General features: G+C 39.3%; 4 protein-coding genes across 4 annotated transcripts; 1 reads left to right on the top strand and 3 right to left on the bottom strand.

Moving 5' to 3' along the window:
* Positions 1-397: 397 nt before the first annotated feature.
* Positions 398-6,100, bottom strand: LOC116019022 (mediator of RNA polymerase II transcription subunit 30). Its single transcript, XM_031259088.1, has 3 exons — positions 5,677-6,100; positions 4,339-4,434; positions 398-842 (listed from the first exon to the last, which is right to left on the bottom strand). Exons 1-3 carry the CDS (start codon positions 6,019-6,021, stop codon positions 744-746), a joined length of 540 nt encoding a protein of 179 aa, XP_031114948.1. The 5' UTR covers positions 6,022-6,100; the 3' UTR covers positions 398-743.
* A 2,195-nt stretch (positions 6,101-8,295) lies between these two features.
* On the bottom strand, positions 8,296-10,221 carry LOC116020383. The gene has a single exon (XM_031260859.1). It carries the CDS (start codon positions 10,219-10,221, stop codon positions 8,296-8,298), a length of 1,926 nt encoding a protein of 641 aa, XP_031116719.1.
* A 3,363-nt stretch (positions 10,222-13,584) lies between these two features.
* Positions 13,585-13,935, top strand: LOC116020382 (uncharacterized mitochondrial protein AtMg00310-like). Its single transcript, XM_031260858.1, has one exon. The coding sequence runs from the start codon at positions 13,585-13,587 to the stop codon at positions 13,933-13,935; it is 351 nt and encodes a 116-aa protein (XP_031116718.1).
* Positions 13,936-16,781: 2,846 nt separating this feature from the next.
* LOC116019070 (NAD(P)H-quinone oxidoreductase subunit M, chloroplastic) lies at positions 16,782-19,839 on the bottom strand. The gene is made up of 3 exons (XM_031259152.1): positions 19,595-19,839; positions 18,492-18,764; positions 16,782-17,080 (listed from the first exon to the last, which is right to left on the bottom strand). Exons 1-3 carry the CDS (start codon positions 19,793-19,795, stop codon positions 16,898-16,900), a joined length of 657 nt encoding a protein of 218 aa, XP_031115012.1. The 5' UTR covers positions 19,796-19,839; the 3' UTR covers positions 16,782-16,897.
* Positions 19,840-22,046: the final 2,207 nt, after the last annotated feature.

The following is a 22,046-nucleotide window of genomic DNA, read 5'->3' as shown; positions in this document are numbered from 1 at the left end:
CAAGAGAAAGAAAAATAATGCATCTACAATAAAGAAATGAGAACCAAAAATAGGAATAATGACAGGCAAAGGGCTGAAAAGTGAGCAAAATCAACACATCAACACATCGGTCGAGGGAAGAGAAAGAACAAGAGGATCTACCAAAACATATGCAGACAAGAGGATCTACCAAAACATATGCAACGTAGTGAATTTGTTGACAATTTGTTGGAGGGTGTCAGATATGCATTTGGATTTTTATTTATTTTTGGTGGCTGGAGATATTTGTTGGGGTGGGTGCGTCGCAAATTATAAGGATGTACATTGACGCGTTTAGTGCGGTGCATCGTTGAGATGTGCATTAGTTGTTGAGGTTGCTCTTATATTCATTTAATCTATCACAATATTAAAAATTAAATATCTATCAAAGAACAAATTAGATTATAATTAAACAAGAGAAAATGATCAACTACACCCCTAAATATTATACCAAAGTGCAATTAAGTCCTCAAACTTTAAAAAAGGTCAATTAAACACATCAATTATCATTTTGATGCATTCAATCCAATAGCAGGTCACTTACTAGTAATACCGGTAATTCAATTTGATAGGGTTAAATCGGCCGCTGGTCTCCTTCTTCATCAGTCGAAGAAGGCAGCCTGCATCGCCTTCTTCTCAGTTTCGTGCTTATGTTTCTTGAACATCAATCACAGATTAATGCTTTCTACTTCTACAAATCCGGCCTCACAAGACTTGCCAAACTTCTATACAGAACAAGGGCTTTGCCAGGTCGATATGTCACCAATAACATCTCGCAACTGATCTATTAGGTGCTTCAGATGCTTGTTCTTCTCTGTGAGCTCCTACAGTATTGGAAATATAAAATGGTTACCTGAAGTAGCTTATTGAGTGGATTCTTGCATCATAATCTAAAATTATCAAGAAACAATTACTATTTCCATTCTTGTTCAAGTTTAAATTCACATTTTCCAACTGAAATAGAAAGATTTATATTGTGAAAAATACAAACAAACAAAAATGGCAAGCATGTTATAGTTTGGCACATACATTTTTTTGGTGGGGGTTTCAGGTTTGAACAGAGATTGAGTGGGGGTTTCAGGTTTGAACAGAGATTGAAGTTCAACTTGATCTTAGCAGCAAGGATATAAATTTTATTCTCTAACAAAACCAGTAAAAGATGGAATGGTTAAAGTATTTTCCCATTCCTATTTCCAAGAATACAAAATTCTAAAAACATAAAATCAGTTATTCTAATTCCACTATTCCAGCATTCCATACCCACCAACCAAAAATCACATATATTACTCTAAGAGTTTCAATCCCATTTAAAACATTTTCTACTTCTTTATTATGATAAACACCAGACCAAACAATGGGGAATAGTTCCCCACAAGCTTCTGTATTCAACACTTCATTGTAGAAAATTTTCATCATAAAAATTTGATTTCCTAATCACTGAAATCTCTTCTAAAATGGATACCCACAGGTTAGCATGGCTTTAGCACACAATTACAATTAAGGAAATCAATCCTCAAGTGTTGACCGACCAATTGAATTGGTTGAAAACCTAATTCACCTAACATTTCCCACCCTAAACTTTACACATGGAAAATTGATTGTTTTCCTAAGGCTCATTTTGTGTGAATGTCACATGAGCTCAGTGCTAGAAGATTATAGTCTGCGAGGAGAAACTGAGAGCACTGGAAAATATGGAAAATAGTTCTGCTCGGGCATTGTCTGCAAAAATGGAGGAGGTGTTGAAGACAGAGATGCCAATTGCCAAAATGGAGTCAACCTTGGTACTCAAGGCTGCCACTGTTTCAGCCAGCAACTGCACCGTCTCAGGAAGGCCAGGTAGATTTTGAAGGGCGTTTTGCATGGAGTGTAACTCAGTTTGGATGGTAGCCAAATCACCCATATTGGCGCTTGGCGACAGAACCCAAATGTTATGTTCGCGGGTGTAAGCTTGCGCCCACAGAGGATTACGAGGCTGAGGTTGGAAAGCTATTCTGCCTACAGTGGAGAGAGTAGGTGAGAGCAGACTATGGAGCTGTTCAGCTGTTAGTGATGGACGTTGTCTGCCTGGGCTAACATGGTTTGAAACTCCTTAATAAACACATCAATGTGTCAACCACATGACCAGCTCCATAGTCTGTTCTTGACTACTCTCTCCACCATAGGTGGAACAGCTTCCCAACCTCAGCCTCATAATTGTCCGTGGACATGAGCTTACACCCGGGAACATAACACCCAGATTTGTTCCCTACTTCGTTATATTTACCTTCATTGCCTATTCTCCTCACAGACTATAATCTTCTATATTTTACAGTGCTCTCAGTTTCTCAAGCAATTCAGATTTTTTGGGCCATTTCTGCCCCAAAATCCTCCAAATTTCATCTTTTTATAACACTTTTCAGCAGTTCTAACTTTTTTGCAAGAATGAATACTGTCGTCTAGTCAAAAATATTCCCACTGCTCTTCAACCATATATGCAAAATTTTATTCCTTCAACATGTCTTCATATCTGAAATGCATTCTTCCTACTGAGATTTCACAATATCAAAGTAAAGTCAGATTTTGGCCTGCAACAAGTTTTTAGAGCACCACTTGGTTAACTATTTTAAATTTTTCTTTCCAATCTTTTGAGATTCGAAGTCTATTAAATTTGGAAAGTTTTGGTTGCTTTCCTCCTTTATACCATGTGAAATAACCTCCCAGTAAGGGCAAGTCAATGCATTCTCTAACAGATAATTTTAAAGTCCCTTCTTATGTACCAGGACACCTTTCATACATCTTAAAAACATGTCTTGTCACTGTGAATACATAGGCCATGAACTCCCAAAATGACAATTTAAAGGTTGCATTGGAGTCATGGAATTGGCATGAAATAGAATAGTGTCTCAGGAGAGTATTGATTAAGATGTGGAATCTATTATTCCACATACTCAAATTGTCCTTGGGCTTTTTACAGAAATGGGAGAAATTGACTCCTAGGACAAAAGTAGGACACTTCTCAAAATTGGACAAAAACAGGAAAAACTTGTTTCCCAAATGCATTTGAGATTTTACGTTGTCAGAAATGCATATGCCACATACGTTTGATATTTGTTGGGTTGGAAAAAATAAATTCACGTCAAAAAAATACCCCAAATGCATTTGACATGATTCGTATTTTCCTGTATTTCTAATGAAAAAAGATAATCAAACACACGTGAGAAATGCATTTGACCTATTCTATACCCCAAACATTTTAGGCTATTAGAACTTTTTTAATGATTTTTTTTTTCATAGAGGATAATTATATTCCATATCATGTTTCATGGGCAACTCTTTTTAATAGTAATTGGTGTTGTTAGGAACATGAAACCACTTTTTCATATTTCTTTTCTCAAAGCATCAAGCATGAATTTATTGGTGCGATTTTATCTTACGGTGGTTTTCTTCTTAAAACTCACTTCCAGGAGAATCTTTTTCAGTATTTTTAAAATGTATAATTCCTTAATATATTTCTTTTTTAGCTTTTAACTGATGTGGAGTCTCCAACAAACGCATTCCATAAATGCATTAACCCTTTATTTTTTAAAAAATTATAATAGCCAAAAGCATATTGGAAATGCGTTTGGAGCATAGAATCCGTGAAATGCATTTGAAGTATTTTTTTGGTAAGAAAAACATCAAACTCATTTGGGATATACGTTTGATGTGATTTTTATTTTCTGAAAATATTTTCAAAAAATACCAAACACATATGGACTATGGAGTATGTGTTTCTGACAAGGCAAAATCTCAAATGCATTTGGGAAACAAGTTTTTCCCATTTTTTTCCAATTTTAAATAGTGTCCTATTTTGTCTTGGGTGAATCAATCTCTCCCATTTCTGTCAAGAGCCCAATTGTCCTTGATTGAAACCCACTGCACCGGCGGAAACCAAACTTGCTTGCCTACCATCCCATGGCCTTTTCACAAGTCGATCAAAGAGAACTTTTAATAAGTTACTTGTAAATATACAATTCCAGCTTTCCACTTTCAAATATCAGTAGTCATCCACTTTCTGAGAATCATTTTCACCACTATTCTTTTATCCAGAACATTTAATACCCTCAATTCCAACTAATTTTCATATTTACTGTAGAATATCCATCCTACCCATTCCACCAAAGTTCTAATCATCATAATGATAAAAAAATTCTAAATTCTTTAGCTCCCTAAACCCTTTCTAGAAAAAAGGCAACTGCTACTCTTGATGCATAATAACAAATCATAAAAAGAACACTAATTTTAGAGGTGATTTTTTGCATAGAATTGACAGTTCTGAGATTTCAAAACATTCAGAAATACCTTTCTCAAGTTACAGGCTTGATCTTCTAGCTGCTCAATTTCAGCCTCATCTGCGGGTGATGTTGAACCATTTGAAGCGACTTCAAGTGCTTTAGCCTAGTAAGCAAGAATGGCAACACGGTTTTATATTGCAGCTTGAAACCATCCATAAAATTGATAACAAGCATAGGTGAAGATTTCATGCACATAGACCCATTCTTGCAAAACCCAAGTGTACACATAGCATTCAATAGAGATATCTGTTACTAAAAAATTCTTTCATTGCAATAATTAATTTCCAGCCAAAACATACATGCACTCACACACTCTATTTTTCATAAAAATAATCTTTTCGAACTATTTGGAGACTTGAGAATCTCAATTAATTGTTTTTATATAACTAAAATATTCAAAGCACTTTATACTTTATAGCAGGCTTTTGCTCAGCAACATAACCAATCCATACTTTAACTCCAACAATAATTTTAATTATATACTTATCCTGTCTCTCAAATGAGATCACCAGAAAGATAAACAAGTTAATCAATTCGAAGTGTTCTTCTCCACAAGCAAAACCAATGAAAATTTACTACTTCACGTAAAAGTGAGTGTTCAAAAGAAGTTGGGCGGAGCCATGGATGTACAAATTAAATACACTTTGTCCTATTAAATACAAAGAGCAACTGATAGAAGATATTTGCACTATTATTCCTCCTTTCAACTCATTGTCTATATCAATTTTGAATTTTCAAATAAATACAAAATGAAAGCAATGCCACCCATAAACACATTTGTTGCCGAGAACCTGTATATGTTTGTGCAAAAATTTTGGCTGATGGAATATTGAGAACTATTCTCTATTCCATTTTAGCAAAGGATCCTTAACACTTCATCATTCTTTAATACAGTCTTGAATTACTACCCTGGATATTTATTTGTGAGCAAGCTAATAATGGTTGGTAGAAGCCTTGGGAGTTCTTGGGAGCATTCTCAAAGATAGTATTGTGAGGATCTAGGGTTGCTTCACATCATTTTGCCAAATTGCTTCCCCTTTGCAGTGTAATATGCTTTTTTGGTTGGAATCTCTAGGAGTAACGATAGAATGCGAAGAGAAAAAGGGCAGCCATAGGAACACACAATTTTCACTCCAGGGTAACAAAATCAGAAAAGTCAAACGATATGCAATACAAATTTTCTGTCACTTGGTTTTGTTGACAGAATTATGCGATTGGAGCTATGCAATAGGATGTAAACTTCAAGGGTTTTAAGTAACAAAATTGATAGATGGAGCGTGAAAAGAGTTTCCCTGCAGAGAAGGAGGGCGATATTTGTATAATATGTAAATACAAAGTAAATTACCTTTTGTGAATTAGAAATGGCAGTGAGAACAGTTCGCAGAGCCGCAACAGAGGACTTGTAACGAAGACGAGACTCATCGAGGGCTCCACCGCCGATATCAAAGTGGTGAGTGGACGAAGAGGAGGAGGAATCAGATGAAACCTCGCCGGTTGCGTGGTGGCCGTTGCTCAAAATGGCGGAAGCAGGTGCAGCGGCAGAGGACGAGGAAGTGGTAGACCAAAGAGTAGGGTTGCAAAGCTCATCGTTCATGGCGGAGAGAATCTCATACGCTGCTTCGATTGTTTCTTCCAAGTGCTTCTGTCCCTCGATTGCCAGTTCCTGTATGGTCTTTGTCTTTTCCTCCATGTTCCCGGCGAGCAGTGGTGGCGCAACTGTGATTGTATTGTGGCGGAGACGGCGAAGCAGGTAAATTGGATTAGCGTCAAACCGCTCTATTGACCTTTCTTTTTATAGTTCACACTTTCATGACATTTTTTATTTTTATCATTAAATTTCTAAGAGCATCGTTATCAATGGAGATCATTCACTGTTTTTTAGGAGTTATTGTAAGTGTGATTAGGAAAGAGAAAATGGGGATAGATGAAAAAAAAAAATAATAAAATTGATTTAAAAATATATATATATAAATAAAGCACTCTGCCCGGCGCCGCAGGCGCGCCCAGCGCGTGCACTGCACGCGCCCGCTAGGCACCTGCCGTGCGCGAAACGCGCACAGCAGAGAGCTAAATTAAAAAAATAAAAAGTTACTATTCCAATATGTGGGTCTTTGCAGAAGCATCCAATTTTTCTCTCACCTCCCCTCTCTCCCCTCCACCTCACCAATTACTGTACTATGATCCCCTCATTATCCATTGATGAGGGTGCTCTAACGACACTACGAGAATTTGACCCAAATTATATCGTCACCAATGTGTAATTTTTATGCCGTAGACCCTATTCCTATAGGACGTTATTTTTTAACTTTAATTTCAATGGCGATTGTTTAGTTGTCTAATTTATATTACAATTTTTTTATATAAAGTATGTGTATATGTCTTGTGTTATGAGTTTTTGTGTCTTGTGTTATGAAATTTTGTACCATATAAATTCTATACCACACAACATAAGAACGTTTTAATGATATGTTTTTTATATATTAATTTTATTTGTATATATATAAAAAAAAACTGAACTTAAGTTGAAAAAGAATATATTGAGTATTAGTTTGGTGTACTTTAAAGGTATACCGTGATTCGTGGTATAATAAATATTTTAGGTAATCATTACTATAAATATAAATTAAATTAACATATATAGTATTTTTGTTATTGTTTAATTAGGTAAAAAATGATTATAATTTCAAATTTCAAAACAGAAGTATTTTCTTACGATGAGCGGGAAAATAACACTTCTGTTTTAATATATATATATATATATATATATATATGACGGTAAGAATGTTACCGGTGTATATTTGATAAGCGAGTATATCAGTTTCAGTACAATAGTTTGCGTGTGTCAGAAACAGAGTCCCCCTCCCCTACAACAGGATTCACTATTTATACCTATGAGTGCAACGATCCTTATTTGAGTGTAACAGACACTTAATGGCTTAATGACTATACTAATTAAGTGCGGGTAATAACAAGAAGGAGCCGTTGGAGTAATTTCTCTTCAATATGTCGCGCTTGTGTAACAAGTAGCCGTTTGGCTTCCCTGCGTCCGCTTGTCTGCCTGTGATTCGGGTCGGGTGCTTATTCAATTACCTTGTCACCAGCCCCCCACTCCCTAGCCAGCGAGAGTGGTCAAGGTGGCTTAGGAGTATTAACTTGTATCAATACAGAACTTTGAATAGGAATCAAACTCATAACCTTTTTTTTTGTGAAGCCATGGTCAACCGAGGCAGCCTCGTCCCAATTGCAGCCTCGGCGCGGCCTCGGCCCATTGCGGCCGAGGCATAGCCTCAGCCAACTGTGCTCGAGGCAGCCTCGGCCGACTGTGGCCAAGGAGGCCTCGGCCATAATTATTTTTTTTAATTCTTTTTTGCGCGCACTCATAGCTAACTTTGCCCCGCCGTAGGCTCGGTCAAAGCTTGGCTCTTCCGTAGGGTAGTGAGCGAGGTCGGGCCCCGTACCATCCCTTAGGGGATAGCATTTTCATAACCAAGCCTTAAGCTTGACCAAGAAAACACCCTTCCGTTAGGTAGCTAGCGAGATCGAATCTCGTGTTGGCCCTAAGGGAATAGAGTGTAGTGTTTTCATAACCATGCCTTAAGCTTGACACAGAAAACACCCTTCTGTCGGGTAGCTAGCGATATCAAATCTCGTGTCGGCCCTAATGGAATAGAGTGTAACAAGAATAGAAATAATTTATTTTTTTTAGCAAAATTGAACAGGGCTGACCATGACCAATAGTTACATCGAAGGCGGACGCACTTGAGAGGGCGGACGCATGGAAGAGGCGGACGCACTTGAGGAGGCGGACACATGGAGGAGGTGGACGCATTGATGATGCGGAAGCACTTAAGCATGCGGACGCATGGAGGCAAACGCACTTGAGGAGGTGGACGCACTTGAGGAGGTAGACGCACTTGAGGAGAAGAACGCACTTGAGGGGCCGGACGCATGGAGGTGGACGCACTTAAGGAGGTGGACAAATGGAGGAGGCGGACACACTTGAGGAGGCAGACGCACTTGAGGAGGTGGACGCATGGAAGAGGCGGACGCACTTGAGGAGGCGGTCGCATGGATGAGGTGGACACACTTGAGGAGGCGGACGCATGGAAGAGGCGGCCGCACTTGAGGAGGCCGTCGCATGGATGAGGTGGACACACTTGAGGAGGCGGACGCATGGAAGAGGCGGCCGCACTTGAGGAGGCCGTCGCATGGATGAGGTGGACACACTTGAGGAGGCGGACGCATGGAAGAGGCGGCCGCACTTGAGGAGGCCGTCGCATGGATGAGGTGGACACACTTGAGGAGGCGGACGCATGGAAGAGGCGGCCGCACTTGAGGAGGCCGTCGCATGGATGAGGTGGACACACTTGAGGAGGCGGACGCATGGAAGAGGCGGCCGCACTTGAGGAGGCCGTCGCATGGATGAGGTGGACACACTTGAGGAGGCGGACGCATGGAAGAGGCGGCCGCACTTGAGGAGGCCGTCGCATGGATGAGGTGGACACACTTGAGGAGGCGGACGCATGGAAGAGGCGGCCGCACTTGAGGAGGCCGTCGCATGGATGAGGTGGACACACTTGAGGAGGCGGACGCATGGAAGAGGCGGCCGCACTTGAGGAGGCCGTCGCATGGATGAGGTGGACACACTTGAGGAGGCGGACGCATGGAAGAGGCGGCCGCACTTGAGGAGGCCGTCGCATGGATGAGGTGGACACACTTGAGGAGGCGGACGCATGGAAGAGGCGGCCGCACTTGAGGAGGCCGTCGCATGGATGAGGTGGACACACTTGAGGAGGCGGACGCATGGAAGAGGCGGCCGCACTTGAGGAGGCCGTCGCATGGATGAGGTGGACACACTTGAGGAGGCGGACGCATGGAAGAGGCGGCCGCACTTGAGGAGGCCGTCGCATGGATGAGGTGGACACACTTGAGGAGGCGGACGCATGGAAGAGGCGGCCGCACTTGAGGAGGCCGTCGCATGGATGAGGTGGACACACTTGAGGAGGCGGACGCATGGAAGAGGCGGCCGCACTTGAGGAGGCCGTCGCATGGATGAGGTGGACACACTTGAGGAGGCGGACGCATGGAAGAGGCGGCCGCACTTGAGGAGGCCGTCGCATGGATGAGGTGGACACACTTGAGGAGGCGGACGCATGGAAGAGGCGGCCGCACTTGAGGAGGCCGTCGCATGGATGAGGTGGACACACTTGAGGAGGCGGACGCATGGAAGAGGCGGCCGCACTTGAGGAGGCCGTCGCATGGATGAGGTGGACACACTTGAGGAGGCGGACGCATGGAAGAGGCGGCCGCACTTGAGGAGGCCGTCGCATGGATGAGGTGGACACACTTGAGGAGGCGGACGCATGGAAGAGGCGGCCGCACTTGAGGAGGCCGTCGCATGGATGAGGTGGACACACTTGAGGAGGCGGACGCATGGAAGAGGCGGCCGCACTTGAGGAGGCCGTCGCATGGATGAGGTGGACACACTTGAGGAGGCGGACGCATGGAAGAGGCGGCCGCACTTGAGGAGGCCGTCGCATGGATGAGGTGGACACACTTGAGGAGGCGGACGCATGGAAGAGGCGGCCGCACTTGAGGAGGCCGTCGCATGGATGAGGTGGACACACTTGAGGAGGCGGACGCATGGAAGAGGCGGCCGCACTTGAGGAGGCCGTCGCATGGATGAGGTGGACACACTTGAGGAGGCGGACGCATGGAAGAGGCGGCCGCACTTGAGGAGGCCGTCGCATGGATGAGGTGGACACACTTGAGGAGGCGGACGCATGGAAGAGGCGGCCGCACTTGAGGAGGCCGTCGCATGGATGAGGTGGACACACTTGAGGAGGCGGACGCATGGAAGAGGCGGCCGCACTTGAGGAGGCCGTCGCATGGATGAGGTGGACACACTTGAGGAGGCGGACGCATGGAAGAGGCGGACGCACTTGAGGAGGCGGACGCACTTAAGGAGGTGGACAAATGGAGGAGGCGGACACACTTGAGGAGGCAGACGCACTTGAGGAGGTGGACGCATGGAAGAGGCGGACGCACTTGAGGAGGCGGTCGCATGGATGAGGTGGACACACTTGAGGAGGTGGACGTACTTGAGCAGGTGGACGCATAGAGGTGGACACACTTGAGGAGGCGGACGCATGGAGGCGGATGCACTTATGGAGACGGAAGCATGGAGGAGGCGGACGCACTTAAGGAGGCGGACTCATGGAGGAGGCAGACACACAAGTGTCCGAGGCGCGTCCGAGGCCTTGAATTGCGGCCGAGGTGGCCTTGCGTTGCCAAGGCGGCCTCGACCTTGTGTTTTCTCTCTCCGCGTGGAGTCCACCTCTACTTCTTGAGGAGGCAATGGGGGAGCTAGCCTTGCATCCTTGCCACTAGCTAAGCCAGCGTCGTCGCATGTAAAATGACATGGGCAGTTCTCTTGGAAGTCCACGACCTGGACGATAACGCGACCTCCATCCACGATTGTTGTTGAGCTAGCTACAAAGATCCCTTTCACGGCCGTGATTGCAGTTGTCGTTCAAGTAACGAGAACCATGGTAGCTGCTAGATCTGATCGTGTCATTTCTTGGGACAAGCTAGTTTGTGAAATTTTGCATGATATTTAATCTCGGCTCTCAATGAGCTACCAATGACGGTAAGAAAGTTACTGGAGTATATTTGATAAGCGAGTATATCAGTTTCAGTACAATAGTTTGCGTGTGTCAGAAACAGAGCCCCCCTCCCCTACAACAGGGTTCACTATTTATACCTATGAGTGCAACGACCCTTATGTGAGTGTAACGGACACTTAATGCCTGTACTAATTAAGTGCGGGTAATAACAACAAGGCGTCGTGGGAGTAATTTCTCTTCAATATGCCGCGCTTGTGTAACAGGTGACCGTTTGGCTTCTCTGCATCCGCTTGTCTGCCTGTGGTTCGGGTCGGGTGCTTATTCAATTACTCTGTCAATATATATATATATATATATATATATATATATATTCTAGAAAATTGTAGCAACAAATTAAAATTTTGAAAAAAAATATTTTGTTTTTTAATTTCTAGAAAAATAAAAACATGTATTAGTTAATAAACCAACTTTAAATCTGTATGCTTTTGCTATGCCAATACACAGAATAAAAAACAGATATGAGATATTTAACAAATGTTAACAAAACATGACTGAACTCTGAAGTAGTGCACTTCTACAAACATTCTTCAAATCATTCATCCTAATTCAAGCTTAATAGTTTAGCAATTAAGTAAGTTTTCATGATGAAGAAGATGCTATGAATGCCAGATAACATTTAAACTTATGAATGCATTCATGTCATGGGTGTGTTCATTCTACCACAGAAAGGCAGATTTAAAAAACAACCAACAGGAACAAACATTTAAACTTATGAATGCATTCATGTCATGGGTGTGTTCATTCTACCACAGAAAGGCAAATTTTAAAAACTACCAACAGGAACAGAAGCATCTCTCTATTTTGGTTCTGCAAAATAATGAAAAAAATGTCAAGAATGGGATTTGAACCCATGCCCTTTCAGACCAGTACCTGAAACTGGTGCCTTAGACCAACTCGACCACCTTGACTCTGTTAATAAAAATTTACATCATGCTATAAATATATTCCTAAGAACTTTAATAAGAGTTTTATTTTGAAAACCTTTCCAACTATTTCTATAATTGGCGATAGATTAATTATTTATCACTATTCATTCTATTACTATTCAGTTATGACTTGTTAATTCATCGTCTTGGACATAAATTAATTATCTCAATTGTTAACTGTTTAGATGCACACTTTGTGCTTCGTTAGGTTGAGAAAGTAGTTATGAACAAATACTATAATGTAACAGAGTTAGTAGTACTCAAAAAATAATATTTAGATGGACACTTAAATTCTGATAAATTAATTACTCCATTTTGTGTGATTTGGTTGGAATATGGGATCTAAATAAAGATATATTTCTTTCAATTTCTATCGTAATTAATAATTAAAATCTATCTACATCTTACTGTGGTAAAAATGATGTGTGCATAGTATTTGATGATGTATTTTTGCACTGGTCAGTTATGTAAATCAGTTAGGTTTTTAACCTTGTTTTCCTTGTTATTGGTGGGAGTGGTGCATGATGTGAATGTGTACACTTCAACGTGAACGTTTGCATAGCGCGATGTATAAGTATGACGTGTGTGCACTATATATAGTACATATGTTTGTCAGTGGGTTCATTTATTTATAGTGTGAAATTTTTTTAGCAGATACATGCTAAATATGATTGTATAAAATGTACATTTCAATTGTGAAAAAATAGAGCCATATTGATCCCTAAGAAGGCTAGTCCAGAAACGATGATGGACTTGCGTCCGATAGCTTTGTGCAATGTGCTGTACAAGATTGATGCCAAGGTCTGTGCCAACCGCCTGAAAGTCCTTCTTGATGGGCTTATTTCGGGAGCGCAGAGCGCCTTTATTCCAGGACGCCTCATTAGTGACAATATTATGCTGGCATACGAAGTTCACCACTATTTGAAGCGTAAGACACAAGGACGGGAGGGAATGGCAGCCTTGAAGGTTGATATGAGCAAGGCATATGACTGAGTTGAATGGAGATTCTTAGAGGCAAACATGTTGAGAATGGGCTTTGATCGCAAATGGGTGGATATTCTACTTGAGACCGTAACATATGTGAAGTACCATATTTTGTATGAACAACGCCAGTTAGGTCTGGTAATTCCACAGCGTGGGTTTCGTCAAGGTGACCCATTATCGCCTTACTTATTCTTATTTGTGGTGGAGGGTCTAAGTGCGCTGATTGATAGGCATATAATTTCGGGGAATCTGCATGGAGTACGGGTTTGTAGAGGAGCACCATCCTTATCACACTTATTATTCGCCGACGACTGCTTTTTATTCTTCAAAGCAAACTTACAGGAGAGTATGAATATGAAGGCTGTTCTTGACTTGTATTCTGTGCCATCGGGTCAAAAAATAAACTATGATAAATTTGCCATCTGTTTTAGCACAAACGTTGAACTGCAGATTCGGGAGGTGGTGGTTCAAACTTTGGGAGTGACAGAAGGGAACACTGCTGGTCGTTATTTAGGCCTCCCATCATTGATTGGCCGGAGAAAAAAGGAAATTCTTGGTTTTCTTAAGGAACACATTCTATAAAAAATTCGGGGTTGGAACGCACGCTTTCTATCTCGTGCTGGCAGGGAGGTCCTATTAAAAAATGTTATTCAAGCTATGTCGTCCTATGCAATGATGGTTTTCCTACTACCGGTTACGCTCTATTCAGAGATCGAAAATATTATGAATGAATATTGGTGGACGGGGTCCATTGGTAGTGGGAAAGGGATCCGATGGAGAGTGTGGAATGGTTTGTGTGATCCTAAAATGAAAGGTGGACTAGGTTTTAGGAAATTACGGGAAATGAACCTGGCTCTGTTGGGTAAACAAGCCTGGCGGTTGATTACAAACCCAGACTCTTTAGTTGCTCGTGTGTATAAATCTCGGTACTTTCCTAATTGCAGCTATTTTGATGCTAAAGCAGGTAGTAATCCATCTTTCATATGGCATGGGTTGCTAGCTGTTTAGAATATTATGAGGGATGGCTGCAGACGTGGTATTGGTAACGGGGCGGATACTAATATTGGTAGGGATGCATGGCTGCCTACCGATGAGAATCCTTACGTACAGACTGAGCTGCATGAAACCATTTTTAATGCTCCCGTGGCCACTTTGTTAAATGAACAAGGTACGTGGTGGGATATTTCATGCGTAAAGGATATTTTTGATGAGCGTGATGCGAACCTAATCCTGCAAATCCCAATTAGCATTCGTAAGCCACCTAATTCGTGGGTATGGCATTGGGATTTAAAGGGCAATTACACTGTTAAATCGTGCTATAAGCGCCAAATGGGGTTGTTCCATGATGACCGCCCTTGGCGTAAATTTTGGAATATTAATGTTCCACCTAAGGTCAAATCATTTTGTTGGCAGCTGGCATCATCTTTTTTGCCTACTCGAGATGCGCTATTGAGGAAGCATGTTAATTGCTCTTTGAATTGCCATATGTGCAGGATGGAAGACGAGAGTGCCTTGCATCTGTTTGCTCAATGTCTAGAAGCTAGACGTGCATACGCTGTGGCTGGGATATCAATTCCGTTTGCTACTGGTAATATTGGGGTGACAGATTGGTTTTTTAATTGCCTTGATGTGCTTAATGATGATTTGATTCCTAAATTCATTATGATTTGTTGGGGCTTTTGGTGTAGTCGAAATGCATGTGTTTGGAACACTACATCCTTTGATTTGCATGTGATGTTAAGACAAACCTTGCTCTTTCTGGAGAATTGACAAGCAGTAGTTGATACACATTACAATGCTTCATCCACGTGTCATGTTGTGAGGTGGAGAAAACCTCAAGTTGGGAGGTTGAAGGTAAATACAGATGCTGCAATTGATCAAAGCAAGGGTATGGTTGGACTTGGTTGGGTGTTGAGAGATCATAATGGTATGTTTCTAGCTGCTAAATGTATGTCCTTGCAGGGTTATTATGGGCCAAAGGAAGCTGAGGCATTAAGTATTCGAGAAGCTCTAAGCTGGTTGCATGACACCGGGATGGGAGATATTGATGTGGAAACAGATTCTCAGTTGGTTTTTAACGCAATTTATAGTTCTGAATTTGATTCTGCTTTTGGTTTAATTATTAGTGATATTAAAGAATTAGCATCATCCATTACTGATGTTGAATTTCGTTTTGTTAAGCGATCTGCGAACCGTGCCACTCACATTGTTGCTAGAGAGGCCGTTTCTATGTCAGGTTGCGAGGAGTGGTTGGATACCCCTCCTCTTTTTCTCAGAGATTGTATTGCTGATGATTTAATGAATTAAGTTTTTATTCTCAAAAAACAAATGATACTTATTTCATGGACCATGGTCCACAGTAAAATTTGCCAATTATTATTGTGTGGACCATACTATCAAATAATGTACATTCAGTATAAAAATAATGTACTTTTATTATATTAAAAATGTATATTGTATTCAGGGGATGTACATTATTTGTGTACTGAATGTACATTATATTGTATAATGTACATTCATTACACAAATAATGTATATTTAGTATATTAAAATTGTACTTTCTGTTATGGTCCACACAATGCTATGTGAACCATGGTCCACGCAATAATTTGCCAAAATTTGCCTATCTTTCTCGGACTTCCTCAATCCATGTACCAATCGTCATATCGTGGACAACGGTGCACATAGCAATGTGCACCCTGGTCCAAAACGACGTCGTTTCGATGTTAGTGGACGCGGACGCGAATGACTCCAGAGAATTCATTATCTATAATACACATAATCATTATCTATAATACACAGAACGTTTGCCTAGAATACACAGAATGTTTGCCCAGAATACATAGAATATTGACACAAAATACACAGAACTCATCCTCCTAACATTCGAATGCACAAACACATCACAACATGTGTTAATAACATGAATACACAGAATATTGACACAAAATACACAAAACTCATCCTCCTAAATATTCGAATGTACAAACACATCACAACATGTGTTACTAACATGAATACACAGAACGGTTGCCTAGAATACACAGAATTATTGCCTGGAATACACAGAACGATTACCTAGAATACACAGAATATTAACATAAATACACAGACTGGCCGGAACGGGAAACGTGATTTCCAAAAAAAGGGACGGTTAAAATACGTTAATTCCTACCGTGGCTAGCTACCCATTAACAAAATTTATTTTAAAAATTGTCTAAACTCATACTCTTAATTAAAAATTCAAAAATATTTAGAAATATGTCTAAATACATAATAGGAAAAAGTGTCAAATAAGCCACTGAACTTATCACTTTTGTGCAATTGGGCCATTGAACTTAAAAAGTGTGCAATTCAACCATCAAACAAGCAAAATTTGTGCAATTGGACCATTTTTACAAAATTTTTTAATTCAATTTGAGTTAAAAACATTTCAATATTGACTCCCAAGTAGTATGGTAGAAGAAAATGCCACTCTCAATACATATATGTTAGTAATATAATTGGATTTTACCAGAAAATTTTTGTAAAAATGGTCCAATTGCACAAATTTTGTTGGTTTGATGGTTGAATTGCACACTTTTTAAGTTCAATGGCCCAATTGCACAAAAGCAATAAGTTCAGTGGCCTATTTGACACTTTTTCCTACATAATATAGTTGGGAAATCCATTGCTATCTTAAATGTTGTCTGCATTGGATGTAAGGTTGGAAATTGAAGAGGTTTCAATAGGAAATTAAAGTTGTTAGTTCGTTATTATATCATTTCAATCTCATCTGTCACCATTTTAATCGATTCAATCTTACCACTTTTTTTAAAAAATGTATCAGATCAATGACATTGGAGTTGAAAAGATTGACCAAGTAAATGGTTGTATCATACACCAAAGAGAGAAATTCATTAATTTGTTTTTTGTATTGTTTTGATTTCTTTTTGCATTGTCACAATAGATTAAGACTGCTTAAACAAGCTTATTGGTTTACGTCTTGAAGCTGGCCATCGTAATTAAAACCAATTCTTGGTTTCCCCATGCTGAAGTTGAGGACTCTTGCATCCATGTTATATTGGATTTCTCCAGCATAAAGAAGCCTTCTGATGTAGTGTTCTATATCAGAACCAATCAGTCGAAGCGTGTATTCTGTCAAAGGCGCTCCCTGCAGGTACAGTATACAACTAATTTAAGTCAAGTATAACTGTATAAGAAGTAATTAATGATGTTTAGTTCACATAAAAATAGAGTTCATAAATTGTATTATAGTATTTAATTAGTTTAATGAATAGAAATGAAATAACTCTATTTTAAACATATTCCATTCACTAAACATGCAATGTTGTAGTCAATTTAATAAATGTTTTGCATTAGTGGTCAAAGCCGACTTAGCCTTCCTTCAATCATTATTGGTCCACACAGCTATGTGGACCATACTATTAAATAATGCACCTTCAATATAAAAATAATGTACATTCAATATAAAAATAATATACATTATATTCAGGGGAGGTATATTATTTGTGTACTAAATGTACATTATTTTTATAATATAAAAATAATGTACATTCAGTACAAAAATAATGTACATTTAGTACATTTAATTATGGTCCACATAGCTGTGTGGACCATGGTCCACTCAATAATTTGCCGCCTTCCTTGCCACATAATAAAATGAGAGGTGGGCTAGGGATTTAAAGTCCACCAAAACTTGGGTTATTTGATTGAAATGTGACAAAATTTAAAGTAGTTGATAAAAATAGGAATTTTTTAAAAATGTGACAAAAATGAGAAAAAACGAGTTTGGAAAATGTGTGAGATCAGAAACGCAATTTCCAAATTCGGATGAGTTTAATTTTTTTTCGAAATACAAAGTCATTCACATTTCAGAAATGCGTATGATCTTAAAAAAAGATTAAAAATAAATAAATTTTTTTTAACATAAATTTTATACATCAAATGCATTTCTGAAACGCGTTTGATCTGCGTATTTTGAAAAAATAAAAGGTCAAACGAGTTTGGGAAATGCGTTTCTAACGCCACATGCATTTTCCAAACACGTTTTTTCCTTCTTTTTTTTTTGTCTCCTTTTTAAAAATGTCACATTTTTGTCAATTAGCTTATAAATTTTCACATTTCGGTCAATTTCCCCAAAGCTTGTGGACCACAGCGGGGCAGGGTGAGTTGGTATTTCTTAAACTTGCCTGATTAAATGGCGGGCTTGGGCTTTGACAGTTTCCTTGTCGACCCGTTGACATTACTATTATTTTGCATGTTTTAAGGGAAAAGAATATTTTTGGACTTTTGGTAAGGAGATAAAGAATTACAATCATTATATCATGGACCATGTTCTACATGACAAGATGAACTATTAAAATCCATGTTCATTTTTAATATATTAAATGTTACAGTAATTGTTAATATATTTCAAGTTCAGTTTTAGTATATAATTTAAAAATACACATTTAACATATAAAAAATAAACTTTTAATATACTCCGTACTAAAATGGATATTTTTGAGTATTCCATGTGGCAATATAATGTTAATTTGGTAAGAGGAGAATTGCATATATACCTCATAATGATCAACAAGTTCTTGGAAGTAAGAGTAGACTTTGTTGCAAGTCTCATCCGTCCAAAGGAACTCATCAGTTGGGTCAAGTAATAGGGTGAGCTTATCCATCTGCGTCTGGTCGAACGCGCACGTTTCGGGATCGATATACGCCGCGTATATCCGCACGTGCCGAGTCGTGCTGCTCAGCCACTGCCCTCCGTACTCTCTCCCCATGTTCTTGTTCTTCACATTTATCTGCGCCTCCACTGGCCTCGGCGTCGTCTTCATTCCTTCCTGCACTCACATTAATGTTGGTCGAGAGACCCGTAAAGGCCAAGTCTAGCACTAATTGATTGAGAATTGTTGGGCGGAGACCAGGTTTAAAGGGCCAAGTCCAGTACCCAACGTATCAAAAATGTGTTAACTGACTGAGAATTGTTTGGCAGAGACCAGGTTTAATTTAAAGGGCCAAGTCCAAGAATTGTTGGGCAGAGACCAGGTTTAATTTAAAGGGCCAAGTCCAAGAATTGTTGGGCAGAGACCAGGTTTAATTTAAAGGGCCAAGTCCAGCACTCAACGTCTTAAAAATGTGTTAACTGGAAATTGTTCGACGGAGACCAGGTTTAAAAGCCAAGTCTAGCACCTAACGTCTCAAAAATGTGTTAACGGAAAATTGTTGGGCAGAGGCCAGGTTTAAAAGGCCAAGACCAGCACCCAACCGTCTCAAAAATGTGTTAACCGGGAATTGTTCGGCGCAGACCAGGTTTAAAGGGTCAAGTCAAGCACCCAACGTTTCAAAAATGTGTTAACTGGGAATTGTTGGGTGGAGGCCAGGTTTAAAGGGTCAAGTCCAGCACCTAACGTTTAAAAAATGTGTTACTATATAAGAAAATAAAATTGTGTCTTCAATACTAGCTAGTGCTTATCCTAACAAGTGATATCAGAGTTAGTTGGTTGGATGAAGGCCAATAAAAATCAATTTAGCACCTGGGAGCCGGGCCAAGTCTAGCATCTAACGTCTGTAATATGTGTAGTGGTAACTGGTAAAGGCTTGATTCTAATAATTAATTAATTAGTATATGAATATAATGAACACGGAAAGCAGAAAAGCAGCCTTATATTACCTCAAGCTTCTTCTGTGGCTCTTCTGGTTGATTGATATCTTCTTCAACTTTCACCTCTGCAGAAGCTTCTTCCTGTTCTTCTACTCCTGATGATGATGATGCTGATACTGTAAAACCAATTCTCTTTCTCATATTAGAGCCCTTTGACCAGCCCATCATGGAGAGGGTGGGTCGGGCCATGTAGGATGAAGTTGTTGCCATGGCTAAACAAATTCCTTTTGCTTTCCTTAATTTCCCAGTGGTTACGTTATGTCTCAGAGCGATATGTATAGCTTGGTTTTGTGTGGATAAAAAATTCCTGGTTTTTAGTAGCCTAAAAGGGAATCTGTGGGTCCATGCCTTTTTTTTTTTTCTTTTTCTTTAGTATATTTATTCCTCCAATTTTGTGGATATATGGTTATTAACAGTCAGCCACGTGGCATTCCGGTACAACAAGGTGCAGTATATTGGATTATTGGTGGCAAATAGGTTGTAGCTCAATGGCACTACTACGACTCCCCAAATGAGAGATCACATGTTTGAATCGCAGTTGGACATTGACTCTTGTATTTCAATAAGTTCATAAAGTATGTTATGTCATAGGTTCGAACCTTCAATGTACATTATTGTAAATGTGGACAATGGTCCACATAATATGTACTTTTAATATATTAAAAATGTATATTGCATTCATGGTCCACATAATATGTGGACAATGGTCCACACAATAATTTGGCGAGGGCGGTTGTTATACGGCGGGCTATGGTCCACAATGCATTGTGGACCATGGTCACAAAGCGATGCCGTTTCAGTAAGTAAGGGAAACGACTGTCATAAATCGTAACGGAGCTCTGTAACTGATATTACAGTTCATCTCAAAAGATGCTGCCTCACATTTATTTTTATATTATCGAATGAAACTGTAGTTATATCAAAATGAAACTGTAGTTGTGTTGAAATGAAACTGCAGTGTATATAAAATGAAATTGAATAACAGTTTCACATTTTTGAGTGTATAATGTCGAATGAAAGTGTAGTTATATCAAAAAGGAACTACAGTTGTGTTGAAAAGAAACTAAATAACAGTTTCACATATTTGAGTATATAATGTCGAATGAAAGTGCAATTATATAAAAAGGAACTACAGTTGTGTTGAAAATAAACTAAATAATAGTTTCACATATTTGAATGTATAATGTCAAATGAAAGTGCAGTTATATTAAAAAAGAACTACAGTTGTGTTGAAAGGTAACTGCAGTATATATAAACTGAAAGTGAACCGCGCAGAACAGAGGACGTTTCAACCGTTTGTTTTCATTAATCAAAACAACGTCGTTTTGATGCATGGTCCACAGTAAAATTTGCATGCGAAAACTCTCCCACGTGAAAGATGCAGTAAAATCTGAGCCGTTGATCTAATATAGATCAACGACTCGAATCAAGAAAAACTATTTAAAAAAAAGCGTGCTTCTGCCAACATGCATGCAAATGATCAATTGTCTCAAACTGATGCACCTTAAACTTTAAATATACGCACCTTAAGAAGGAAAACAACGCACTTAAGCTATGGAAAGACGCATCTAAAGCTTTAGACTGATACACCTTAAACTAGAAAAGTGACACACCTTAAACTTTAAATATACGTATCTTAAGAAGGAAAACGATGCACCTTAAGCTATGGAAAGGCACACCTAAAGCTTTAAATTAACGCATTTAAAGCTTTAAACTAACACACCTTAAAGTTTCAACAAAAAATGCACCGAACTGACACACCTCTAGCACATAAACCACACACTGTAAGAAGGAAAACGATTGCACCTTATGTTTGACGAATACGTAAAAAGACCAAATTGCCATTGCATTTTTTTTTAATTTTCTTCAATATGCGCTGTTGATTTGATTAGATCAAGGGCATAGATTAAACCCCATATTTTACCTAGAGCCTATTACCGCATTTGATCTCTATTATATATATATATATATATACACACACATATACATACATGAGAATTTTGTTAGGCATCCAAACGGAATAAACATATGTTTGGACACAGTAGTAAAAGATATGGATTAAATTTTCGACAGTGTTGCAAAAAGCTGAAGGTTTATCAATTATTGATGCCACTACTAGATGATTGCAAGGTTGTCCAATAAATCATTATTTGCTTTCTTGCAGATATTGCCAAAATTGCCGCTATAATCATAGACCATAAACAACTTTCATTAAGTAAAACTTTCACTATATGTTTTGATTCAATTGATTAAAAAAAAAAATTAAAAAAAAAAAGTTATCAAACTCATGATCCATTTGAATCAGAGAATGTTAAGTAAAAAAAAAAAAAAAAAAAAAAAAAAAAAAAAAAAAAAAAAAAAAAAAAAAAAAAAAAAAAAAAAAAAAAAAAAAAAAAAAAAAAAAAAAAAAAAAAAAAAAAAAAAAAAAAAAAAAAAAAAAAAAAAAAAAAAAAAAAAAAAA

Source organism: Ipomoea triloba, chromosome 5 (assembly GCF_003576645.1).
Source record: "Ipomoea triloba cultivar NCNSP0323 chromosome 5, ASM357664v1".
NCBI lineage: Eukaryota > Viridiplantae > Streptophyta > Magnoliopsida > Solanales > Convolvulaceae > Ipomoea > Ipomoea triloba.
This window is presented reverse-complemented; position numbering and strand designations above follow the sequence as displayed.

Excerpts from the sequence above, each read along its gene's own strand:
- LOC116020382 (XM_031260858.1), top strand. The coding sequence starts at position 13,585 with ATGTCGTCCTATGCAATGATGGTTTTCCTACTACCGGTTACGCTCTAT.
- LOC116019070 (XM_031259152.1), bottom strand. The coding sequence starts at position 19,795 with ATGGCAACAACTTCATCCTACATGGCCCGACCCACCCTCTCCATGATG. Across the intron at positions 18,765-19,594 it reads AGCCACAGAAGAAGCTTGAG|GAAGGAATGAAGACGACGCC; the intron begins GTAATATAAGGC and ends ATGTGAGTGCAG. Across the intron at positions 17,081-18,491 it reads AACTTGTTGATCATTATGAG|GGAGCGCCTTTGACAGAATA; the intron begins GTATATATGCAA and ends CTGTACCTGCAG.
- LOC116020383 (XM_031260859.1), bottom strand. The coding sequence starts at position 10,221 with ATGCGACGGCCTCCTCAAGTGCGGCCGCCTCTTCCATGCGTCCGCCTC.
- LOC116019022 (XM_031259088.1), bottom strand. The coding sequence starts at position 6,021 with ATGGAGGAAAAGACAAAGACCATACAGGAACTGGCAATCGAGGGACAG. Across the intron at positions 4,435-5,676 it reads CCATTTCTAATTCACAAAAG|GCTAAAGCACTTGAAGTCGC; the intron begins GTAATTTACTTT and ends CTTGCTTACTAG. Across the intron at positions 843-4,338 it reads AAGCCTGTAACTTGAGAAAG|GAGCTCACAGAGAAGAACAA; the intron begins GTATTTCTGAAT and ends CCAATACTGTAG.